The 23,496-nt window shown below is 42.8% G+C and overlaps 1 protein-coding gene across 1 annotated transcript in view; it reads right to left on the bottom strand.

Annotated features, from left to right (window-relative positions):
* The window catches only part of LOC121304182 (collagen alpha-2(XI) chain-like), a 110,170-nt gene that overhangs the window by 13,952 nt on the left and 72,722 nt on the right, over positions 1–23,496 (bottom strand). Inside the window, exons 46-55 of the mRNA XM_041235150.1 lie at positions 17,656–17,709; positions 17,211–17,264; positions 15,885–15,938; positions 15,410–15,463; positions 14,969–15,076; positions 13,187–13,240; positions 8,068–8,121; positions 7,586–7,639; positions 4,812–4,865; positions 4,163–4,270 (exon numbers count right to left, since the gene is read on the bottom strand). Coding sequence (XP_041091084.1) covers positions 4,163–4,270; positions 4,812–4,865; positions 7,586–7,639; positions 8,068–8,121; positions 13,187–13,240; positions 14,969–15,076; positions 15,410–15,463; positions 15,885–15,938; positions 17,211–17,264; positions 17,656–17,709 — 648 coding nt within the window. The remainder of the gene's footprint in view (positions 1–4,162; positions 4,271–4,811; positions 4,866–7,585; positions 7,640–8,067; positions 8,122–13,186; positions 13,241–14,968; positions 15,077–15,409; positions 15,464–15,884; positions 15,939–17,210; positions 17,265–17,655; positions 17,710–23,496) is intronic.

Here is a 23,496-nt window from a genome sequence, read left to right as displayed (position 1 = left end):
ACAGTGCAGTGTGTGTGTAACAGGTGGTCACCTGTGTCAACCCACCACACACACATGTCACGTCACACAAGTCACAATGGTGTGTCACCACACAGGTCAATGTGTGTGTCACCCTCTACACTGATGTCGTGTGTGTCACAGTGCATGTGTGTCACGTCACACACACACAGTCTCCACACCACACAAGTGTAAATCATGTCACGTCACACACACTGTGTGTGTTTCCACACATGTCATTGTCCATGTCATGTTGTGTGTCACACACACTTGTATCCGTGTGTGTGAGTCCAAAGGTGTACCCCATGTGTTACGGTACAGTGCAGTGGGTGTGACACACAGAGGTGTGGTTACAGTACAATGCAGTGTCAGTGTGACACACACACAGTCATTTGTGTGTGTCACTTACAACATACAGTACAGTCACAGTATCAGTGCTGTGCTCCACACACACACAATGTGTGTTCACATACACACAGTGCACCGTTGTGTGCCAACCACACAATGTGTGTGTTACGTACACACACTGTGTGTGTGTCTCTGTTGTACACCACAGTGCATGTGAACATGTCACGTCACACATGTCAACGTTACTCACCCTCAGTCACCCCACACACACAATGTCATGTGTGTGTTACAGTACACGTGCAGTATGCCACACACACACACAACAATGTCGCGGTGTCACGTCCACACACAGTGTCATGACACACAAATGTCAATGTCACGTCACGTCACACACACGTGTCCTAATAGTGCAGTGGTGTGTGAATAGAGAGTGTGTGTGTTACAGTACAGTGCAGTGTGTGTGTGTAGAGGTGTGTGTGTGTTACAGTACAGTGCAGTGTGTGTGAACAGAGGTGTGTGTGTGTTACAGTACAGTGCAGTGTGTGTGAACAGAGGTGTGTGTGTGTTACAGTACAGTGCAGTGTGTGTGAACAGAGGTGTGTGTGTGTGTTACAGTACAGTGCAGTGTGTGTGAACAGAGGTGTGTGTGTGTTACAGTACAGTGCAGTGTGTGTGAGTAGAGGTGTGTGTGTGTACAGTACAGTGCAGTGTGTGTGAATAGAGGTGTGTACAGTACAGTGCAGTGTGTGTGAATAGAGAGTGTGTGTTACAGTACAGTGCAGTGTGTGTGAGTAGAGGTGTGTGTGTGTTACAGTACAGTGCAGTGTGTGTGAATAGAGGTGTGTGTGTGTTACAGTACAGTGCAGTGTGTGTGAACAGAGGTGTGTGTGTGTTACAGTACAGTGCAGTGTGTGTGAATAGAGTGTGTGTGTGTTACAGTACAGTGCAGTGTGTGTACAGGTGTGTGTACAGTACAGTACAGTGCAGTGTGTGTGTTACAGTATAGAGTGAGGTGTGTGTTACAGTACAGTGCAGTGTGTGTGAATAGAGAGTGTGTGTGTTACAGTACAGTGCAGTGTGTGTGAATAGAGAGATGTGTGTTACAGTACAGTGCAGTGTGTGTGAAAGAGAGTGTGTGTGTTACAGTACAGTGCAGTGTGTTACAGTACAGACCACACATCATAATCTCCAGAGACACACCCCAAGTCTCGTGCAGTGTGTGTGAGTGCAGTGTGTGTGAATGTGTGTTACAGTACAGTACAGTGCAGCCGTGTGTGTGTCACGTCACACACACTAATGTGTCCACTACACACACACAGTGCAGTGCACGTCACACAGTGCAGTCTCCACACACAGAGCGTGTGTTACAGTCAACAGTCACACACACAATGTCTGAAACGTCTCTGTGAATAGAGAGACGTGTGTGTGTGTGTGTGTTACAGTACAGTGCAGTGTGTGTGAATAGAGTGTGTGTGTGTTACAGTACAGTGCAGTGTGTGTGAATAGAGAGTGTGTGTGTTACAGTACAGTGCAGTGTGTGTGAATGCAGTGTGTGTTAAGTAGAGAGATGTGTGTTACAGTGTGTGTGTGTTACAGTACAGTGCAGTGTGTGTGAATAGAGAGATGTGTGTTACAGTACAGTGCAGTGCAGTGTGTGAATAGAGAGATGTGTGTTACAGTACAGTGCAGTGTGTGAATAGAGAGATGTGTGTTACAGTACAGTACAGTGTGTGTGAATAGAGAGATGTGTGTTACAGTACAGTGCAGTGTGTGAACAGAGAGACGTGTGTTACAGTACAGTGCAGTGTGTGAATAGAGAGATGTGTGTTACAGTACAGTGCAGTGTGTGTGAACAGAGAGACGTGTGTTACAGTACAGTGCAGTGTGTGTGAACAGAGAGATGTGTGTTACAGTACAGTGCAGTGTGTGTGAATAGAGAGATGTGTGTTACAGTACAGTGCAGTGCAGTGTGTGAATAGAGAGATGTGTGTTACAGTACAGTGCAGTGTGTGTGAATAGAGAGATGTGTGTTACAGTACAGTACAGTGCAGTGTGTGTGAATAGAGAGATGTGTGTTACAGTACAGTACAGTGCAGTGTGTGTGAATAGAGAGATGTGTGTTACAGTACAGTGCAGTGTGTGTGAATAGAGAGATGCATGTTACAGTACTGTGCAGTGTGTGTGAATAGAGAGATGGTTGTTACAGTATAGTGCAGTGTGTGTGAATAGAGAGGTGTGTGTTACAGTACAGTGCAGTGCAATGCAGTGTGTGAATAGAGAGATGTGTGTTACAGTACAGTGCAGTGCAGTGTGTGAATAGAGAGATGTGTGTTACAGTACAGTGCAGTGTGTGTGAATAGAGAGATGCGTGTTACAGTACAGTACAGTGCAGTGTGTGTGAATAGAGAGGTGTGTGTTACAGTACAGTGCAGTGTGTGTGAATAGAGAGATGTGTGTTACAGTACAGTGCAGTGTGTGTGAATAGAGAGATGTGTGTTACAGTGCAGTGCAGTGTGTGTGAATAGAGAGGTGTGTGTTACAGTACAGTGCAGTGTGTGTGAATAGAGAGATGTGTGTTACAGTGCAGTGCAGTGTGTGTGAATAGAGAGGCGTGTGTTACAGTACAGTGCAGTGTGTGTGAATAGAGAGATGTGTGTTACAGTGCAGTGCAGTACAGTGCAGTGTGTGAATAGAGAGATGTGTGTTACAGTACAGTGCAGTGCAATGCAGTGTGTGAATAGAGAGATGTGTGTTACAGTACAGTACAGTGCAATGCAGTGTGTGAATAGAGAGATGCGTGTTACAGTACAGTGCAGTGTGTGTGAATAGAGAGACGTGTGTTACAGTACAGAGCAGTGTGTGTTAGAGAGATGTGTGTTACAGTACAGTGCAGTGTGTGTGAATAGAGAGGCGTGTGTTACAGTACAGTGCAGTGTGTGTGAATAGAGAGATGTGTGTTACAGTACAGTGCAGTGTGTGTGAATAGAGAGGCGTGTGTTACAGTACAGTGCAGTGTGTGTGAATAGAGAGGTGTGTGTTACAGTACAGTGCAGTGTGTGTGAATAGAGAGGCGTGTGTTACAGTACAGTGTGTGCGAATAGAGAGATATGTGTTACAGTGCAGTGCAGTGCAGTATGTGAATACAGAGGTGTGTGTTACAGTACAGTGCAGTGTGTGTGAATAGAGAGATGTGTGTTACAGTGCAGTGCAGTGTGTGTGAATAGAGAGATGTGTGTTACAGTGCAGTGCAGTACAGTGCAGTGTGTGAATAGAGAGATGTGTGTTACAGTACAGTGCAGTGCAGTGCAGTGTGTGTGAATAGAGAGATGTTATATTACAGTGCAGTGCAGTGCAGTGTGTGTGAATAGAGAGATGTGTGTTACAGTGCAGTGCAGTGTGTGTGAATAGAGAGATGCGTGTTACAGTGCAGTACAGTGCAGTGCAGTGTGTGTGAATAGAGAGATGTGTGTTACAGTGCAGTGCAGTGTGTGAATAGAGAGACGTGTGTTACAGTGCAGTGCAGTACAGTGTGTGTGAATAGAGAGATGTGTGTTATAGTGCAGTGCAGTGTGTAAATAGAGAGACGTGTGTTACAGTGCAGTGCAGTGCAGCGCAGTGTGTGTGAATAGAGAGATGTGTATTACAATGCAGTGCAGTGTGTGTGAATAGAGAGATGCGTGTTACAGTACAGTACAGTGTGTGTGAATAGAGAGATGTGTGTTACAGTGCAGTGCGTGAATAGAGAGACGTGTGTTACAGTGCAGTGCAGTGTTTGTGCCTGAATGTTCAGGGCTGCGTTCTTTTATTTTCCACTCACCACTGATCCTGGGATGCCTCTCAGCCCCTCAGTACCGGGTTTGCCTGGGGGCCCCTGGGGCCCGACTGCACCTGTCTTTCCGGCTGGGCCATTAGCACCCGGGTCACCCTGACAGAGAGAGGGAGAGGGTTAGTAAAGCACCCTGACAGAGAGAGGGAGAGGGTTAGTAAAGCACCCTGACAGAGAGAGGGAGAGGGTTAGTAAAGCACCGTGACAGAGGGAGGGAGAGGGTTAGTAAAGCACCCTGACAGAGAGAGGGAGAGGGTTAGTAAAGCACCCTGACAGAGAGAGGGAGAGGGTTAGTAAAGCACCCTGAAATAGTAAATGTAAATCCACATATTCTGGAAACACTTTGGTTTAAGGATGTGTTACAAATCATCTTTAATTCATCTAAACGTACTATAAAGGGTGTTGTTAACAATATCAGACTGCTCTTATAAATGTCACTTTAATAATGGTATTAGCAAACCTATAGCAATGCAATGTTATGAGAATACGTAACAAAGGCCTGTATAAGAAGTCTTATAACTGCTTTATAACATGCTATGAAGCACTGCAGGTGTCAATACAGTGATAGGGTAATAAACTGCTCCTCCTTGTTAATAAATCAGTTTGAATAGGTGCTCGAATTGCAGTCCTGTCTCCTTACCTTGGATCCCTTCTCTCCCTGTCGCCCCTCCGGACCTCTCGTTCCAGCAGGACCCTGAACAGAGAAAAAAGATCCTCATCAATACCATGAATTCAAACAAGATCCTCATAAATACCAGGAATTCAAACAAGATCCTCATCAATACCATCAATTCAAACAAGATCATCATCAATACCATCAATTCAAACAAGATCCCCATCAATACCATCACTTCAAACAAGATCATCATCAATACCATCAATTCATACAAGATCCCCATCAATACCATCAATTCAAACAAGATCATCATCAATACCATCAATTCAAACAAGATCATCATCAATACCATCAATTCAAACAAGATCCTCATCAATACCATCAATTCAAACAAGATCATCATCAATACCATCAATTCAAACAAGATCCTCATCAATACCATCAATTCAAACAAGATCCTCATCAATACCATCAATTCAAACAAGATCCCCATCAATATCATCAATTCAAACAAGATCCTCATCATCAAACAATACCATCAATTCAAACAAGATCCTCATCAATACCATCAATTCAAACAAGATCCTCATCAATACCATCAATTCAAACAAGATCCTCATCAATACCATCAATTCAAACAAGATCCTCATCAATACCATCAATTCAAACAAGATCCTCATCAATACCATCAATTCAAACAAGATCCTCATCAATACCATCAATTCAAACAAGATCCTCATCAATACCATCAATTCAAACAAGATCATCATCAATACCATCAATTCAAACAAGATCCCCATCAATACCATCAATTCAAACAAGATCATCATCAATACAATCAATTCAAACAAGATCATCATCAATACAATCAATTCAAACAAGATCCTCATCAATACCATCAATTCAAACAAGATCATCATCAATACCATCAATTCAAACAAGATCATCATCAATACCATCAATTCAAACAAGATCATCATCAATACCATCAATTCAAACAAGATCCCCATCAATACCATCAATTCAAACAAGATCCTCATCAATACCATCAATTCAAACAAGATCCTCATCAATACCATCAATTCAAACAAGATCCTCATCAATACCATCAATTCAAACAAGATCCTCATCAATACCATCAATTCAAACAAGATCCTCATCAATACCATCAATTCAAACAAGATCCTCATCAATACCATCAATTCAAACAAGATCCTCATCAATACCATCAATTCAAACAAGATCCTCATCAATACCATCAATTCAAACAAGATCCCCATCAATACCATCAATTCAAACAAGATCATCATCAATACCATCAATTCAAACAAGATCATCATCAATACCATCACTTCAAACAAGATCCCCATCAATACCATCAATTGAAACAAGAGCCTCATCAATATCATTAATTCAAACATGATCATCATCAATACCATCAATTCACAAACAAGATCCCCATCAATACCATCAATTCACAAACAAGATCCCCATCAATACCATCAATTCAAACAAGATCCTCATCAATACCATCAATTCAAACAAGATCCTCATCAATACCATGAATTCAAACAAGATCCTCATCAATACCATCAATTCAAACAAGATCCTCATCAATACAATCAATTCAAACAAGATCCCCATCAATACCATCAATTCAAACAAGATCATCATCAATACCATCAATTCAAACAAGATCATCATCAATACCATCAATTCAAACAAGATCCTCATCAATACCATCAATTCAAACAAGATCCTCATCAATACCATCAATTCAAACAAGATCCCCATCAATACCATCAATTCAAACAAGATCATCATCAATACCATCAATTCAAACAAGATCATCATCAATACAATCAATTCAAACAAGATCATCATCAATACAATCAATTCAAACAAGATCATCATCAATACCATCAATTCAAACAAGATCCTCATCAATACCATCAATTCAAACAAGATCATCATCAATACCATCAATTCAAACAAGATCCTCATCAATACCATCAATTCAAACAAGATCCTCATCAATACCATCAATTCAAACAAGATCCTCATCAATACCATCAATTCAAACAAGATCCTCATCAATACCATCAATTCAAACAAGATCCTCATCAATACCATCAATTCAAACAAGATCCTCATCAATACCATCAATTCAAACAAGATCCTCATCAATACCATCAATTCAAACAAGATCCCCATCAATATCATCAATTCAAACAAGATCCCCATCAATACCATGAATTCAAACAAGATCCTTATCAATACCATCAATTCAAACAAGATCCTCATCAATACCATCACTTCAAACAAGATCCTCATCAATACTATCAATTCAAACAAGATCATCATCAATACAATCAATTCAAACAAGATCCCCATCAATACCATCAATTCAAACAAGATCCCCATCAATACCATCAATTCAAACAAGATCCCCATCAATAACATCAATTCACAAACACAATCCTCATCAATACCATCAATTCACAAACACAATCCCCATGAATACCATCACTTCAAACAAGATCCTCATCAATACCATCAATTCAAACAAGATCATCATCAATACAATCAATTCAAACAAGATCCTCATCAATACCATCAATTCAAACAAGGTCCTCATCAATACAATCAATTCACAAACAAGATCCTCATCAATACAATCAATTCACAAATAGGATCCTCATCAATACCATTGAGGATTGGGGGACCCTGTCTCAGTGTACAGGGCTGCGTGCACAGTGGCCCTCGAAGGATCAGGGGACCCCTGGCTCGGCTCTTACCCTCTTTCCCGGAGGTCCTGGGGGGCCATTCTCACCAGTGGGTCCGGGGGAGCCCTGCGGAGAGAGAGAGGAGGGGAGTGGGACAGTCAGTATACAGAGGTAACACTTATGAAAGTATAATAAAGCATAGGGAAACATTGTAAAGCACTGAGAGGAACAGTAAAGCACAGGGAAGCATTGTAAAGCACAGATAGGTATGGTAAAGCATAGGGAAGCATTGCAAAGCACAAAGATGTATATAAAGCATAGGGAAGCATTGTAAAGTACAGAGCTGTGTGATAAAGCATATTAAAAAGCATGGTAAACCAGGGTAAATTATGGCAAATGCACATAAAGCCATGGGAAAAGCATGGGAAAACTGCAAAAATACTGTGGTAAACATTCATAAGAAAAATACATTCAACTGATCACAATAAATAATTCAATATGATTTAATGAATGACTGAATAAATGAACAATGCAGTTCGTGTGCAGTCACTCACCGCTTGTCCTTGCTCTCCATCCTCTCCTCTCTCACCCTTTGCTCCGTCTTGACCCTAGAAAACAAATTTTCTCCTCAGATACAACACATTGTACAACATCACAGCAGCACGCATCAATGCACTCAGACACACCCTCACAGACAACATCACAGCAGCAATGCACACAGACACACCCTCAGAGACAACATCACAGCAGCAATGCACACAGACACACCCTCAGAGACAACATCACAGCAGCAATGCACAAAGTCACACCCTCAGAGACAACATCACAGCAGCAATGCACACAGACACACCCTCAGGCACACCCTCAGTCAAACGCATCCTCTGGGTGCAGGGTTTCTCATTGTAAGAGATCTTGTGTAGTTTGGGTGAGAGATCTTGCAGGGTTTCTCATTGTAAGAGATATTGTGTAGTTTGGGTGAGAGATCTTGCAGGGTTTCTCATTGTAAGAGATCTCATGTAGTTTGGGTGAGAGATCTTGCTGCAGGGTTTATCATTGTAAGAGATCTTGTGTAGTTTGGGTGAGAGATCTTGCAGGGTTTCTCATTGTAAAAGATCTCATGTAGTTTGGGTGAGAGATCTTGCTGCAGAGAGTCTCATTGTAAGAGATCTCGTGTAGTTTGTGTGAGAGATCTTGCAGGGTTTCTCATTGTAAGAGATCTCGTGTAGTTTGTGTGAGAGATCTTGCAGGGTTTCTCATTGTAAGAGATCTCATGTAGTTTGGGTGAGAGATCTTGCAGGGTTTCTCATTGTAAGAGATCTCATGTAGTTTGGGTGAGAGATCTTGCAGGGTTTCTCATTGTAAGAGATCTTGTGTAGTTTGTGTGAGAGATCTTGCAGGGTTTCTCATTGTAAGAGATCCCGTGTAGTTTGGGTGAGAGATCTTGCTGCAGGGTTTCTTATTGTAAGAGATCTTGTGTAGTTTGGGTGAGAGATCTTGCTGTAGAGAGTCTCATTGTAAGAGATCTCATGTAGTTTGTGTGAGAGATCTTGCTGCAGGGTGTTCCATTGTAAGAGATATTGTGTAGTTTGGGTGAAAGACCTTGCAAGATTTCTCATTGTAAGAGTTCTTGTGTAGTTTGGGTGAGAAATCTTGCAGGGTTTCTCATTGTAAGATATCTTGTGTAGTTTGTGTGAGAGATCTTGCTGCAGGGAGTCTCATTGTAAGAGATCTTGTGTAGGTTGGGTGAGAGATCTTGCTGCAGGGAGTCTCATTGTAAGAGATCTTGTGTAGTTTGGGTGAGAGATCTTGCTGCAGGGAGTCTCATTGTAAGAGATCTTGTGTAGTTTGGGTGAGAGATCTTGCTGCAGGGAGTCTCATTGTAAGAGATCTTGTGTAGTTTGGGTGAGAGATCTTGCAGGGTTTCTCATTGTAAGAGATCTCGTGTAGTTTGTGTGAGAGATCTTGCAGGGTTTCTCATTGTAAGAGATCTCGTGTAGTTTGTGTGAGAGATCTTGCAGGGTTTCTCATTGTAAGAGATCTTGTGTATTTTGGGTGAGAGATCTTGCAGGGTTTCTCATTGTAAGAGATCTCATGTAGTTTGGGTGAGATATCTTGCAGGGTTTCTCACTGTAAGAGATCTCTTGTAGTTTGGGTGAAAGATCTTGCTGCAGGGTTTCTCATTGTAAGAGATCTCGTGTAGTTTGGGTGAGAGGTCTTGCTGCAGGGAGTCTCATTGTAAGAGATCTTGTGTAGTTTGGGTGAGAGATCGTACAGGGTTTCTCATTGTCAGATATCTCTTGTAGTTTGGGTGAGAGATCTTGCTGCAGGGTTTCTCATTGTAAGAGATCTCATGTAGTTTGGGTGAGAGATCTTGCAGGGTTTCTCATTGTAAGAGATCTTGTGTAGTTTGGGTGAGAGATCTTGCTGCAGGGAGTCTCATTGTAAGAGATCTTGTGTAGTTTGGGTGAGAGATCTTGCTGCAGGGAGTCTCATTGTAAGAGATCTTGTGTAGTTTGGGTGAGAGATCTTGCTGCAGGGTTTCTCATTGTAAGAGATCTTGTGTAGTTTGGGTGAGAGATCTTGCAGGGTTTCTCATTGTAAGAGATCTCGTGTAGTTTGGGTGAGAGATCTTGCAGGGTTTCTCATTGTAAGAGATCTTGTGTAGTTTGGGTGAGAGATCTTGCTGCAGGGTTTCTCATTGTAAGAGATCTTGTGTAGTTTGGGTGAGAGATCTTGCTGCACGGTTTCTCATTGTAAGAGATCTCATGTAGTTTGGGTGAGATATCTTGCAGGGTTTCTCATTGTAAGAGATCTCATGTAGTTTGGGTGAGAGATCTTGCAGGGTTTCTCATTGTAAGAGATCTCGTGTAGTTTGTGTGAGAGATCTTGCAGGGTTTCTCATTGTAAGAGATCTTGTGTAGTTTGGGTGAGAAATCGTACAGGGTTTCTCATTGTAAGAGATCTCTGTGTAGTTTGGGTGAGAGATCTTGCAGGGTTTCTCATTGTAAGAGATCTTGTGTAGTTTGGGTGAGAGATCTTGCAGGGTTTCTCATTGTAAGAGATCTCATGTAGTTTGGGTGAGATATCTTGCAGGGTTTCTCATTGTAAGAGATCTCTTGTAGTTTGGGTGAAAGATCTTGCTGCAGGGTTTCTCACTGTAAGATATCTTGTGTAGTTTGGGTGAGAGATCTTGCTGCAGGGTTTCTCATTGTAAGAGATCTCGTGTAGTTTGTGTGAGATATCTTGCAGGGTTTCTCATTGTAAGAGATCTCGTGTAGTTTGGGTGAGAGATCTTGCAGGGTTTCTCATTGTAAGAGATCTTGTGTAGTTTGGGTGAGAGATCTTGCAGGGTTTCTCATTGTAAGAGATCTTGTGTAGTTTGGGTGAGAGATCTTGCTGCAGGGTTTCTCATTGTAAGAGATCTTGTGTAGTTTGGGTGAGAGATCTTGCTGCAGGGAGTCTCATTGTAAGAGATCTTGTGTAGTTTGGGCGAGAGATCTTGCTGCAGGGAGTCTCATTGTAAGAGATCTTGTGTAGTTTGGGTGAGAGATCTTGCTGCAGGGTTTCTCATTGTAAGAGATATTGTGTAGTTTGGGTGAGAGATCTTGCTGCAGGGTTTCTCATTGTAAGAGATCTCATGTAGTTTGGGTGAGAGATCTTGCAGGGTTTCTCATTGTAAGAGATCTCTTGTAGTTTGGTTGAGAGATCTTGCTGCAGGGTTTCTCATTGTAAGAGATCTTGTGTAGTTTGGGTGAGAGATCTTGCTGCAGAGAGTCTTATTGTAAGAGATCTCGAAGCGACACCCTACACACAACGGACCTCATTTATGAAAGGGCACTAAATACAGCTGTAACATGCACATTAAGCCCTGAGCCTAACATGCACCATAAATCAAAATGTACTGTCCCATTTACAAACAGAGAATGCATTAATTTTGTGCACACAATTTGGCTAATTTACATACCAAAGAGTGCACACTACATGTATTGTGAGTGATAATTTAATGTGGACGATAATGTCACAGACTTACCTGTGACCACCGTGATATAAAAAGCCCCAGCAGTCCAGGCGTATCTTCGTAAAACTTTATATGAAGGTGTTGCTTATTAATGTTTTATCAATGTATAATAGATGCATAGTAACTATGTAATAGAGTGTTAATAAAGCATTCTAGACAGTGTTTAACAATGCCATAGACGGAATTACGTTTAAACATCCCAAAGTACAATAGCTGGCTAAAAACCGCCCCTTCATAAAACTGCAATTCTATTGCATGGTTATAAACCACATATAATGCTTTATTAACAATTTATAACATAGTTATTAAGCAAATATGATACATTTATAAAACATTTATAAAACATTAATAAGCAGCACCTTAATTTAAAGTGTTACCCATATCTTTTGGTCAGTAGCTTATTGTGAAGATGGAGGTGGCTTACAGTGACTGAAAATAAGTGATCAACAGACACAGAACCCCGCAGGGGAGGGGCAAAGGCAACGCAAACTGAAACTGCACACAGAGGAGCTAGAAATTCTAGTGGAGGAGGTGGTTTTAAATTATAATACCGATTGGTCCACTGTTTTATGTAATCACTGCATTATGTGTACTAATGTAATGAACTATAAAATAAAATAAAATCTAAGAAATTATAACATTCATTCACATTTATTCACGCTTAATATAACTTGTTATTAACCGGTAATTTTCACTGCTCTGTCAGTGGTTAAAGCCTGGTTTCCAAACTAAACTAATTATCGCTCACTTTAATGTGCACACTACGATTATCACCCTTTAGTAAATACGGTGTGAATGAAGCTCTTCTCATTATTCAGAGCAGGGTGCCTCATTTAAATTCATTATCATGCATTACCATACAAATCACATATTCATTCTGATTGCCAATGTGTGGCACAATAAAATCAGTGTGCGCCATAATATGCCCGCTATTACGCACGATAATGAATATAATTGCAATAGGAAATAGGGAAATCATGAATGTGCTGCACACTAATTGTAATGTTTACTGCCCTTTGTAAATGAGGCCCAATGTTTGCTAAACTTGAAGTTATGAAATATTGGGAAGGATTTAAAAAAAATTGTGTTATTGTATCAAACTTGTGGTATGGTAACAAGACCTTTAGTAGCAAGTGATATTCAAACTAAACTTAATTAAATGAATTAAATTAATCTGTTAATGCGCTATCCGTTAGTGTGTTATCCTCGTGTGTGTATTTAGTTAGTAGTCACCGTTGCAGAGCAAATAAAAAAGCAACACATTGAAATTCCATTTGCTTGTCTCGTCCTTCTTTGCTGAACCTGTGCGCACCAACGCAATATGCTTTTATTAAGTTACTTTTTTTCATCCTTGTGACTTTATTCTCCCTCTGTCCTTTTCTCTGTGATTTTGAAAGCATTTACGTCCAAATTTTCCGTGGCAATCTCCTAGTCCTAATAATTATTGTAAATCATGTTTTGACTGTGTCTTTCCTTGCCACCGCATTAGAAATGATTTCTTCCTCAGACACTGAAAATATGATTATATTAATGACTCAAATGATGGATAGTGTCCAAGTAATTGATTATTGCTTCGACCCTGCTCTCGAGTTTCACAGCATGTACAGTGTACCCCCAGAGTTTTGGGGGTTCATGAACGAGGGTGTGATACTCACTCGGGGTCCGAGCTCTCCAGGGGGTCCTGGGTCACCTGGGAATCCAACGGGGCCCTAAAAACAGAGGGGGGCGCGGTTCAGAACCAACTCAACACCACATCTCAGATTATTGTATTGGGTATTGTATGATACATATAGAATATTATATAGGGTACTGTAAGATACACATAGAATATTGTACAGGGTACTGTAATATACACATAGAATATTCTACAGGGTACTGTATGATAAAAGCTGATATCCACAATGGAGAGGTCAGTGGCTACCCAGGAGTGGGCTGACTTAGGTGAAAATCAGCTTGAATCTCACGCTGCACATTGGACTAGACTCTTTAAAAACATTATTAATAAGAATAATTACAGTAAAGCTAGTCTTAGTGAGATGTAATTCCATCTGATACATTTCAGAGGGCTGGATCTCATCAATATCAGGGTCTAGTGCTGTATATTATAAAGACATTTCAGAGGGCTGGATCTCATCAATATCAGGGTCTAGTGCTGTATATTATAAAGACATTTCAGAGGGCTGGATCTCATCAATACCAGGGTCTAGTGCTGTATATTATAAAGACATTTCAGAGGGCTGGATCTCATCAATATCAGGGTCTAGTGCTGTATATTATAAAGACATTTCAGAGGGCTGGATCTCATCAATATCAGGGTCTAGTGCTGTATATTATAAAGACATTTCAGAGGGCTGGATCTCATCAATATCAGGGTCTAGTGCTGTATATTATAAAGACATTTCAGAGGGCTGGATCTCATCAATATCAGGGTCTAGTGCTGTATATTATAAAGACATTTCAGAGGGCTGTATCTCGTCAATATCAGGGTCTAGCGCTGTATATTATAAAGACATTTCAGAGGGCTGTATCTCATCAATATCAGGGTCTAGTGCTGTATATTATAAAGACATTTCAGAGGGCTGGATCTCATCAATATCAGGGTCTAGTGCTGTATATTATAAAGACATTTCAGAGGGCTGGATCTCATCAATATCAGGGTCTAGTGCTGTATATTATAAAGACATTTCAGAGGGCTGGATCTCATCAATATCAGGGTCTAGTGCTGTATATTATAAAGACATTTCAGAGGGCTGGATCTCATCAATATCAGGGTCTAGTGCTGTATATTATAAAGACATTTCAGAGGGCTGGATCGCATCAATATCAGGGTCTAGTGCTATATATTATAAAGACATTTCAGAGGGCTGGATCTCATCAATATCAGGGTCTAGTGCTGTATATTATAAAGACATTTCAGAGGGCTGGATCTCATCAATATCAGGGTCTAGTGCTGTATATTATAAAGACATTTCAGAGGGCTGGATCGCATCAATATCAGGGTCTAGTGCTGTATATTATAAAGACATTTCAGAGGGCTGGATCGCATCAATATCAGGGTCTAGTGCTGTATATTATAAAGACATTTCAGAGGGCTGTATCACTATAGCAAGCCAATTTATCATTTAGAGATATCTCAAATTAATTTATAGATATGTTTAAATACTGAAGATATCTCTAAATAATTTTAAGATATCTAAAACACATTTAGAGATGTCTGAAAATGACTTCCAGACATCCTTAAATGGAGATTTAAGTTATATATCTAAAATACATTTTGAAATATCTTTACATCAAATGATGTTTGTTTCATGTCTGCATGCCTGTATGATTCATAGGGTTTCAGTGATATGTTGAAGTTTCTTTCATATTTGCATGTCTGTATGATTCACAGGGTTTCAGTGATATATTGATGTTTGTTTCATGTCTGTACGACTCACAGGGTTTCCTTTGGGTCCATCGTCTCCAGTAGGCCCCTTTGCTCCCGCTGGTCCGGCCGTGCCAGGCTGTCCCGCCTCCCCCTTCTCTCCACGCTCCCCGCGAGGGCCCTGCATAGGACACGACAGCCGTCAATCACAACACAACACTCACATACACGGCTATATTAAATTGATTTTAATGGCAACAGCTCTAAATACTACCACGCTTTAAATAATCAATAACCAATAATGTCAACGATCCATCAGTGCATGATGGTGTCTTTATTATATTTCTGTCTGTAAAAATAGGAAAAAACTTGGGAAGGTCGTATTTTAATGATTTACCCTACTCGCACAAACACAACCCTTTGATATGAACTCTGCACAGGGTACAACTATGAAAAACCAAGCCTTGCAATGCCTTCCTCAGTTTAATAAATTCAAGGGTATTGCTCCTGGTACCTTTGCACCGGGCTCTCCTGCCACACCTGGGGCTCCGGACTCACCGGGCTCTCCCTGGGAATCAGAAACACAAACAGTTAGAACTGGACTGGGATCAGGGACTGCAGAGACCACAGGCAGGGTAGTGCACAGGTCACAGTATATTAGCAAGCAATCAGACAACATGCACAGCTATATAATATGATAGCGTACTGCAAGATACATAGCAGATTCAACTGCAGTTATTCCAGGAACGAGGATGAGGCTGGATAACCTAGACGAGCCCCTGAAGGGTCTGCTGATCCTCCTGAGTGAATAAACACTGCAGCGTTCCATGTGCGTTCACAATGGAGCGCACTGCTTATATAAGATGAACAATGCAGTGATGAGAAGTATATGAAAAACAGTTGACAGAGGATTACTTTACTGTAGCAGTGAGTATAGCAGTGCAAACAGCAGCTCCGTGTTTGTAATAGGTGTGAATGTCTCCTCTCACCTTCTCTCCTACATTACCAGGGTTACCCAAACCTCCAGGGGGACCTTGTGGACCCTACAAGAGAATCATTCATACAGTCAGTACAAAAACATAGAAAACAGAAGCATTAGCCAAAACTTCCTAAATACTAATTCACAGCTCAATTAGCATGTGTGTCCAAGTGAATTAGTCAACAGTCACAAAGGGGAATGGACAATACAGTGTGTTCCCACAATTAGGAGCTAGAAACAGTGAGGCTGTATTGAATGTGCTGTATTGGGTCTGTTGTACTGAGTGTGTTGTACTTGGTGTGTTTTATTGAATGTGTTGTATTGGGTGTGGTGTATTGATTGTTCTGTATTGAGTGTGCTGTATTGGGTGTGCTGTATTGGGTGTGCTGTATTGAGTGTGCTGTATTGGGTGTGCTGTATTGAGTGTGCTGTATTGGGTGTGCTGTATTGAGTGTGCTGTATTGAGTGTGCTGTATTGGGTGTGCTGTATTGAGTGTGCTGTATTGGGTGTGCTGTATTGAGTGTGCTGTATTGAGTGTGCTGTATTGAGTGTGCTGTATTGAGTGTGCTGTATTGAGTGTGCTGTATTGAGTGTGCTGTATTGAGTGTGCTGTATTGAGTGTGCTGTATTGAGTGTGCTGTATTGAGTGTGCTGTATTGAGTGTGCTGTATTGAGTGTGCTGTATTGAGTGTGCTGTATTGAGTGTGCTGTATTGAGTGTGCTGTATTGAGTGTGCTGTATTGGGTGTGCTGTATTGAGTGTGCTGTATTGGGTGTGCTGTATTGGGTGTGCTGTATTGGGTGTGCTGTATTGAGTGTGCTGTATTGGGTGTGCTGTATTGAGTGTGCTGTATTGAGTGTGCTGTATTGGGTGTGCTGTATTGAGTGTGCTGTATTGGGTGTGCTGTATTGAGTGTGCTGTATTGGGTGTGCTGTATTGGGTGTGCTGTATTGAGTGTGCTGTATTGGGTGTGCTGTATTGAGTGTGCTGTATTGGGTGTGCTGTATTGGGTGTGCTGTATTGGGTGTGCTGTATTGAGTGTGCTGTATTGGGTGTGCTGTATTGAGTGTGCTGTATTGAGTGTGCTGTATTGAGTGTGCTGTATTGGGTGTGCTGTATTGAGTGTGCTGTATTGAGTGTGCTGTATTGAGTGTGCTGTATTGGGTGTGCTGTATTGGGTGTGCTGTATTGAGTGTGCTGTATTGGGTGTGCGGTATTGGGTGTGCTGTATTGAGTGTGCTGTATTGGGTGTGCTGTATTGGGTATGCTGTATTGGGTGTGCTGTATTGGGTGTGCGGTATTGCTGGTTGAAGGATGAGTTGATCGGGGACTCACGTCAGCTCCACTGGGGCCAGCTGGACCTCTGGGGCCCGGGGGACCTGGGGGGCCCTGCAGAGAAAGGGGGGGAGAGGGGAGAGAGAGAGAGAGAGAGAGAGAGAGAGAGAGAGACAGAGACAGAGAGAGAGATAGAGAGAGAGAGAGAGAATTATTGATAGAAAACAACAAAGCTTTTTTCTATTTTGTTCAATTGGACCCGGAAGTGCTAACCCCCATTTTACTGAATAGTCATTTAGGTAAAAAATATGTTGCATTAAATTAAAAATATGCATTAATTAATTAATGACTGTATTGATCTGATCTAATTGTTCCATTTTTTATTGTATCAAAACAGTATCTGTGTGAGATACCGGTAGCAAATAATAATAATAATAATAATAATAATAATAATAATAATAATAATAATAATAATAATAATAATAAGCAGCAATGTTGACCTCACCATGGGGCCCACATCTCCAGTCTCTCCTTTCTCTCCTGACGGACCAGGCAAACCCTGAGATACAAAACACAATGTTATCAATCGCCAATAACCAATCAATTATCAATAATCAATCCATTGGGTTTATATCAAACTTTACAAATAAAAAGAAACACAATATTTCAAATAACAAACTTGTTGTAATACATGTACTGTTACACCCTAGCCGACCTAACCCTCCCACCCCTGGGCGGAGCTCGGCAAAACATCCCCTCAACCTAACATACCGATTTACCTGTCTGTCAACTGAACTTTTATATAATAAATACAATATTCTGTGTTTGCAGAGTCGGCAAGCTTGATATTGCTATAGCAAGGATTAATCAGGAATTCAATATTATCGTTTCTTCTTATAATTTATATATATTTTTCATCTCATCAGGGAGGCACTCCTTGCTAACTATGTTACGTATTTGTTGACTGACAGGATGGCTGCTATACTATCTATTAGACTCACCCAGCCACAAAACAAACACACAGCTCATCTAGCCACAAAACAAACACACAGCTCACCCAGTCACAAAACAAACACACAGCTCACCCAGCCACAAAACAAACACACAGCTCACCCAGCCACAAAACAAACACACAGCTCACCAAGCCACAAAACAAACACACAGCTCACCCAGCCACAAAACAAACACACAGCTCACCAAGCCACAAAACAAACACACAGCTCACCAAGCCACAAAACAAACACACAGCTCACCCAGCCACAAAACAAACACACAGCTCACCCAGCCACAAAACAAACACACAGCTCACCCAGCCACAAAACAAACACACAGCTCACCAAGCCACAAAACAAACACACAGCTCACCCAGCCACAAAACAAACACACAGCTCACCAAGCCACAAAACAAACACACAGCTCAAAGCCACAAAACAAACACACAGCTCACCAAGCCACAAAACAAACACACAGCTCACCCAGCCACAAAACAAACACACAGCTCACCAAGCCACAAAACAAACACACAGCTCACCAAGCCACAAAACAAACACACAGCTCACCAAGCCACAAAACAAACACACAGCTCACCAAGCCACAAAACAAACACACAGCTCACCCAGCCACAAAACAAACACACAGCTCACCAAGCCACAAAACAAACACACAGCTCACCCAGCCACAAAACAAACACACAGCTCACCCAGCCACAAAACAAACACACAGCTCACCAAGCCACAAAACAAACACACAGCTCACCAAGCCACAAAACAAACACACAGCTCACCAAGCCACAAAACAAACACACAGCTCACCAAGCCACAAAACAAACACACAGCTCACCCAGCCACAAAACAAACACACAGCTCACCCAGCCACAAAACAAACACACAGCTCACCCAGCCACAAAACAAACACACAGCTCACCCAGCCACAAAACAAACACACAGCTCACCCAGCCACAAAACAAACACACAGCTCACCAAGCCACAAAACAAACACACAGCTCACCCAGCCACAAAACAAACACACAGCTCACCCAGCCACAAAACAAACACACAGCTCACCCAGCCACAAAACAAACACACAGCTCACCCAGCCACAAAACAAACACACAGCTCACCCAGCCACAAAACAAACACACAGCTCACCCAGCCACAAAACAAACACACAGCTCACCCAGCCACAAAACAAACACACAGCTCACCAAGCCACAAAACAAACACACAGCTCACCCAGCCACAAAACAAACACACAGCTCACCCAGCCACAAAACAAACACACAGCTCACCCAGCCACAAAACAAACACACAGCTCACCCAGCCACAAAACAAACACACAGCTCACCAAGCCACAAAACAAACACACAGCTCACCCAGCCACAAAACAAACACACAGCTCACCCAGCCACAAAACAAACACACAGCTCACCCAGCCACAAAACAAACACACAGCTCACCCAGCCACAAAACAAACACACAGCTCACCCAGCCACAAAACAAACACACAGCTCACCAAGCCACAAAACAAACACACAGCTCACCCAGCCACAAAACAAACACACAGCTCACCCAGCCACAAAACAAACACACAGCTCACCCAGCCACAAAACAAACACACAGCTCACCCAGCCACAAAACAAACACACAGCTCACCCAGCCACAAAACAAACACACAGCTCACCCAGCCACAAAACAAACACACAGCTCACCCAGCCACAAAACAAACACACAGCTCACCAAGCCACAAAACAAACACACAGCTCACCAAGCCACAAAACAAACACACAGCTCACCCAGCCACAAAACAAACACACAGCTCACCAAGCCACAAAACAAACACACAGCTCACCCAGCCACAAAACAAACACACAGCTCACCCAGCCACAAAACAAACACACAGCTCACCCAGCCACAAAACAAACACACAGCTCACCCAGCCACAAAACAAACACACAGCTCACCCAGCCACAAAACAAACACACAGCTCACCCAGCCACAAAACAAACACACAGCTCACCCAGCCACAAAACAAACACACAGCTCACCCAGCCACAAAACAAACACACAGCTCACCCAGCCACAAAACAAACACACAGCTCACCCAGCCACAAAACAAACACACAGCTCACCCAGCCACAAAACAAACACACAGCTCACCCAGCCACAAAACAAACACACAGCTCACCCAGCCACAAAACAAACACACAGCTCACCCAGCCACAAAACAAACACACAGCTCACCCAGCCACAAAACAAACACACAGCTCACCAAGCCACAAAACAAACACACAGCTCACCAAGCCACAAAACAAACACACAGCTCACCAAGCCACAAAACAAACACACAGCTCACCAAGCCACAAAACAAACACACAGCTCACCAAGCCACAAAACAAACACACAGCTCACCCAGCCACAAAACAAACACACAGCTCACCCAGCCACAAAACAAACACACAGCTCACCAAGCCACAAAACAAACACACAGCTCACCAAGCCACAAAACAAACACACAGCTCACCAAGCCACAAAACAAACACACAGCTCACCAAGCCACAAAACAAACACACAGCTCACCAAGCCACAAAACAAACACACAGCTCACCCAGCCACAAAACAAACACACAGCTCACCCAGCCACAAAACAAACACACAGCTCACCAAGCCACAAAACAAACACACAGCTCACCAAGCCACAAAACAAACACACAGCTCACCCAGCCACAAAACAAACACACAGCTCACCAAGCCACAAAACAAACACACAGCTCACCAAGCCACAAAACAAACACACAGCTCACCAAGCCACAAAACAAACACACAGCTCACCCAGCCACAAAACAAACACACAGCTCACCCAGCCACAAAACAAACACACAGCTCACCCAGCCACAAAACAAACACACAGCTCACCAAGCCACAAAACAAACACACAGCTCACCAAGCCACAAAACAAACACACAACTCACCAAGCCACAAAACAAACACACAACTCACCAAGCCACAAAACAAACACACAGCTCACCAAGCCACAAAACAAACACACAGCTCACCCAGCCACAAAACAAACACACAACTCACCCAGCCACAAAACAAACACGCAGCTCACCAAGCCACAAAACAAACACACAGCTCACCAAGCCACAAAACAAACACACAGCTCACCAAGCCACAAAACAAACACACAGCTCACCCAGCCACAAAACAAACACACAGCTCACCCAGCCACAAAACAAACACACAGCTCACCCAGCCACAAAACAAACACACAGCTCACCAAGCCACAAAACAAACACACAGCTCACCAAGCCACAAAACAAACACACAGCTCACCCAGCCACAAAACAAACACACAGCTCACCAAGCCACAAAACAAACACACAGCTCACCAAGCCACAAAACAAACACACAGCTCACCCAGCCACAAAACAAACACACAGCTCACCAAGCCACAAAACAAACACACAGCTCACCAAGCCACAAAACAAACACACAGCTCACCCAGCCACAAAACAAACACACAGCTCACCAAGCCACAAAACAAACACACAGCTCACCCAGCCACAAAACAAACACACAGCTCACCCAGCCACAAAACAAACACACAGCTCACCAAGCCACAAAACAAACACACAGCTCACCCAGCCACAAAACAAACACACAGCTCACCCAGCCACAAAACAAACACACAGCTCACCCAGCCACAAAACAAACACACAGCTCACCAAGCCACAAAACAAACACACAGCTCACCCAGCCACAAAACAAACACACAGCTCACCCAGCCACAAAACAAACACACAGCTCACCCAGCCACAAAACAAACACACAGCTCACCCAGCCACAAAACAAACACACAGCTCACCAAGCCACAAAACAAACACACAGCTCACCAAGCCACAAAACAAACACACAGCTCACCCAGCCACAAAACAAACACACAGCTCACCAAGCCACAAAACAAACACACAGCTCACCAAGCCACAAAACAAACACACAGCTCACCCAGCCACAAAACAAACACACAGCTCACCCAGCCACAAAACAAACACACAGCTCACCCAGCCACAAAACAAACACACAGCTCACCAAGCCACAAAACAAACACACAGCTCACCCAGCCACAAAACAAACACACAGCTCACCCAGCCACAAAACAAACACACAGCTCACCCAGCCACAAAACAAACACACAGCTCACCCAGCCACAAAACAAACACACAGCTCACCCAGCCACAAAACAAACACACAGCTCACCCAGCCACAAAACAAACACACAGCTCACCCAGCCACAAAACAAACACACAGCTCACCCAGCCACAAAACAAACACACAGCTCACCAAGCCACAAAACAAACACACAGCTCACCCAGCCACAAAACAAACACACAGCTCACCCAGCCACAAAACAAACACACAGCTCACCCAGCCACAAAACAAACACACAGCTCACCCAGCCACAAAACAAACACACAGCTCACCAAGCCACAAAACAAACACACAGCTCACCCAGCCACAAAACAAACACACAGCTCACCCAGCCACAAAACAAACACACAGCTCACCCAGCCACAAAACAAACACACAGCTCACCCAGCCACAAAACAAACACACAGCTCACCCAGCCACAAAACAAACACACAGCTCACCCAGCCACAAAACAAACACACAGCTCACCCAGCCACAAAACAAACACACAGCTCACCCAGCCACAAAACAAACACACAGCTCACCCAGCCACAAAACAAACACACAGCTCACCCAGCCACAAAACAAACACACAGCTCACCAAGCCACAAAACAAACACACAGCTCACCCAGCCACAAAACAAACACACAGCTCACCCAGCCACAAAACAAACACACAGCTCACCCAGCCACAAAACAAACACACAGCTCACCCAGCCACAAAACAAACACACAGCTCACCCAGCCACAAAACAAACACACAGCTCACCCAGCCACAAAACAAACACACAGCTCACCCAGCCACAAAACAAACACACAGCTCACCAAGCCACAAAACAAACACACAGCTCACCCAGCCACAAAACAAACACACAGCTCACCCAGCCACAAAACAAACACACAGCTCACCCAGCCACAAAACAAACACACAGCTCACCCAGCCACAAAACAAACACACAGCTCACCCAGCCACAAAACAAACACACAGCTCACCAAGCCACAAAACAAACACACAGCTCACCCAGCCACAAAACAAACACACAGCTCACCCAGCCACAAAACAAACACACAGCTCACCCAGCCACAAAACAAACACACAGCTCACCCAGCCACAAAACAAACACACAGCTCACCCAGCCACAAAACAAACACACAGCTCA

Source organism: Polyodon spathula, chromosome 37 (assembly GCF_017654505.1).
Source record: "Polyodon spathula isolate WHYD16114869_AA chromosome 37, ASM1765450v1, whole genome shotgun sequence".
Classification (NCBI taxonomy): domain Eukaryota; kingdom Metazoa; phylum Chordata; class Actinopteri; order Acipenseriformes; family Polyodontidae; genus Polyodon; species Polyodon spathula.
This window is presented reverse-complemented; position numbering and strand designations above follow the sequence as displayed.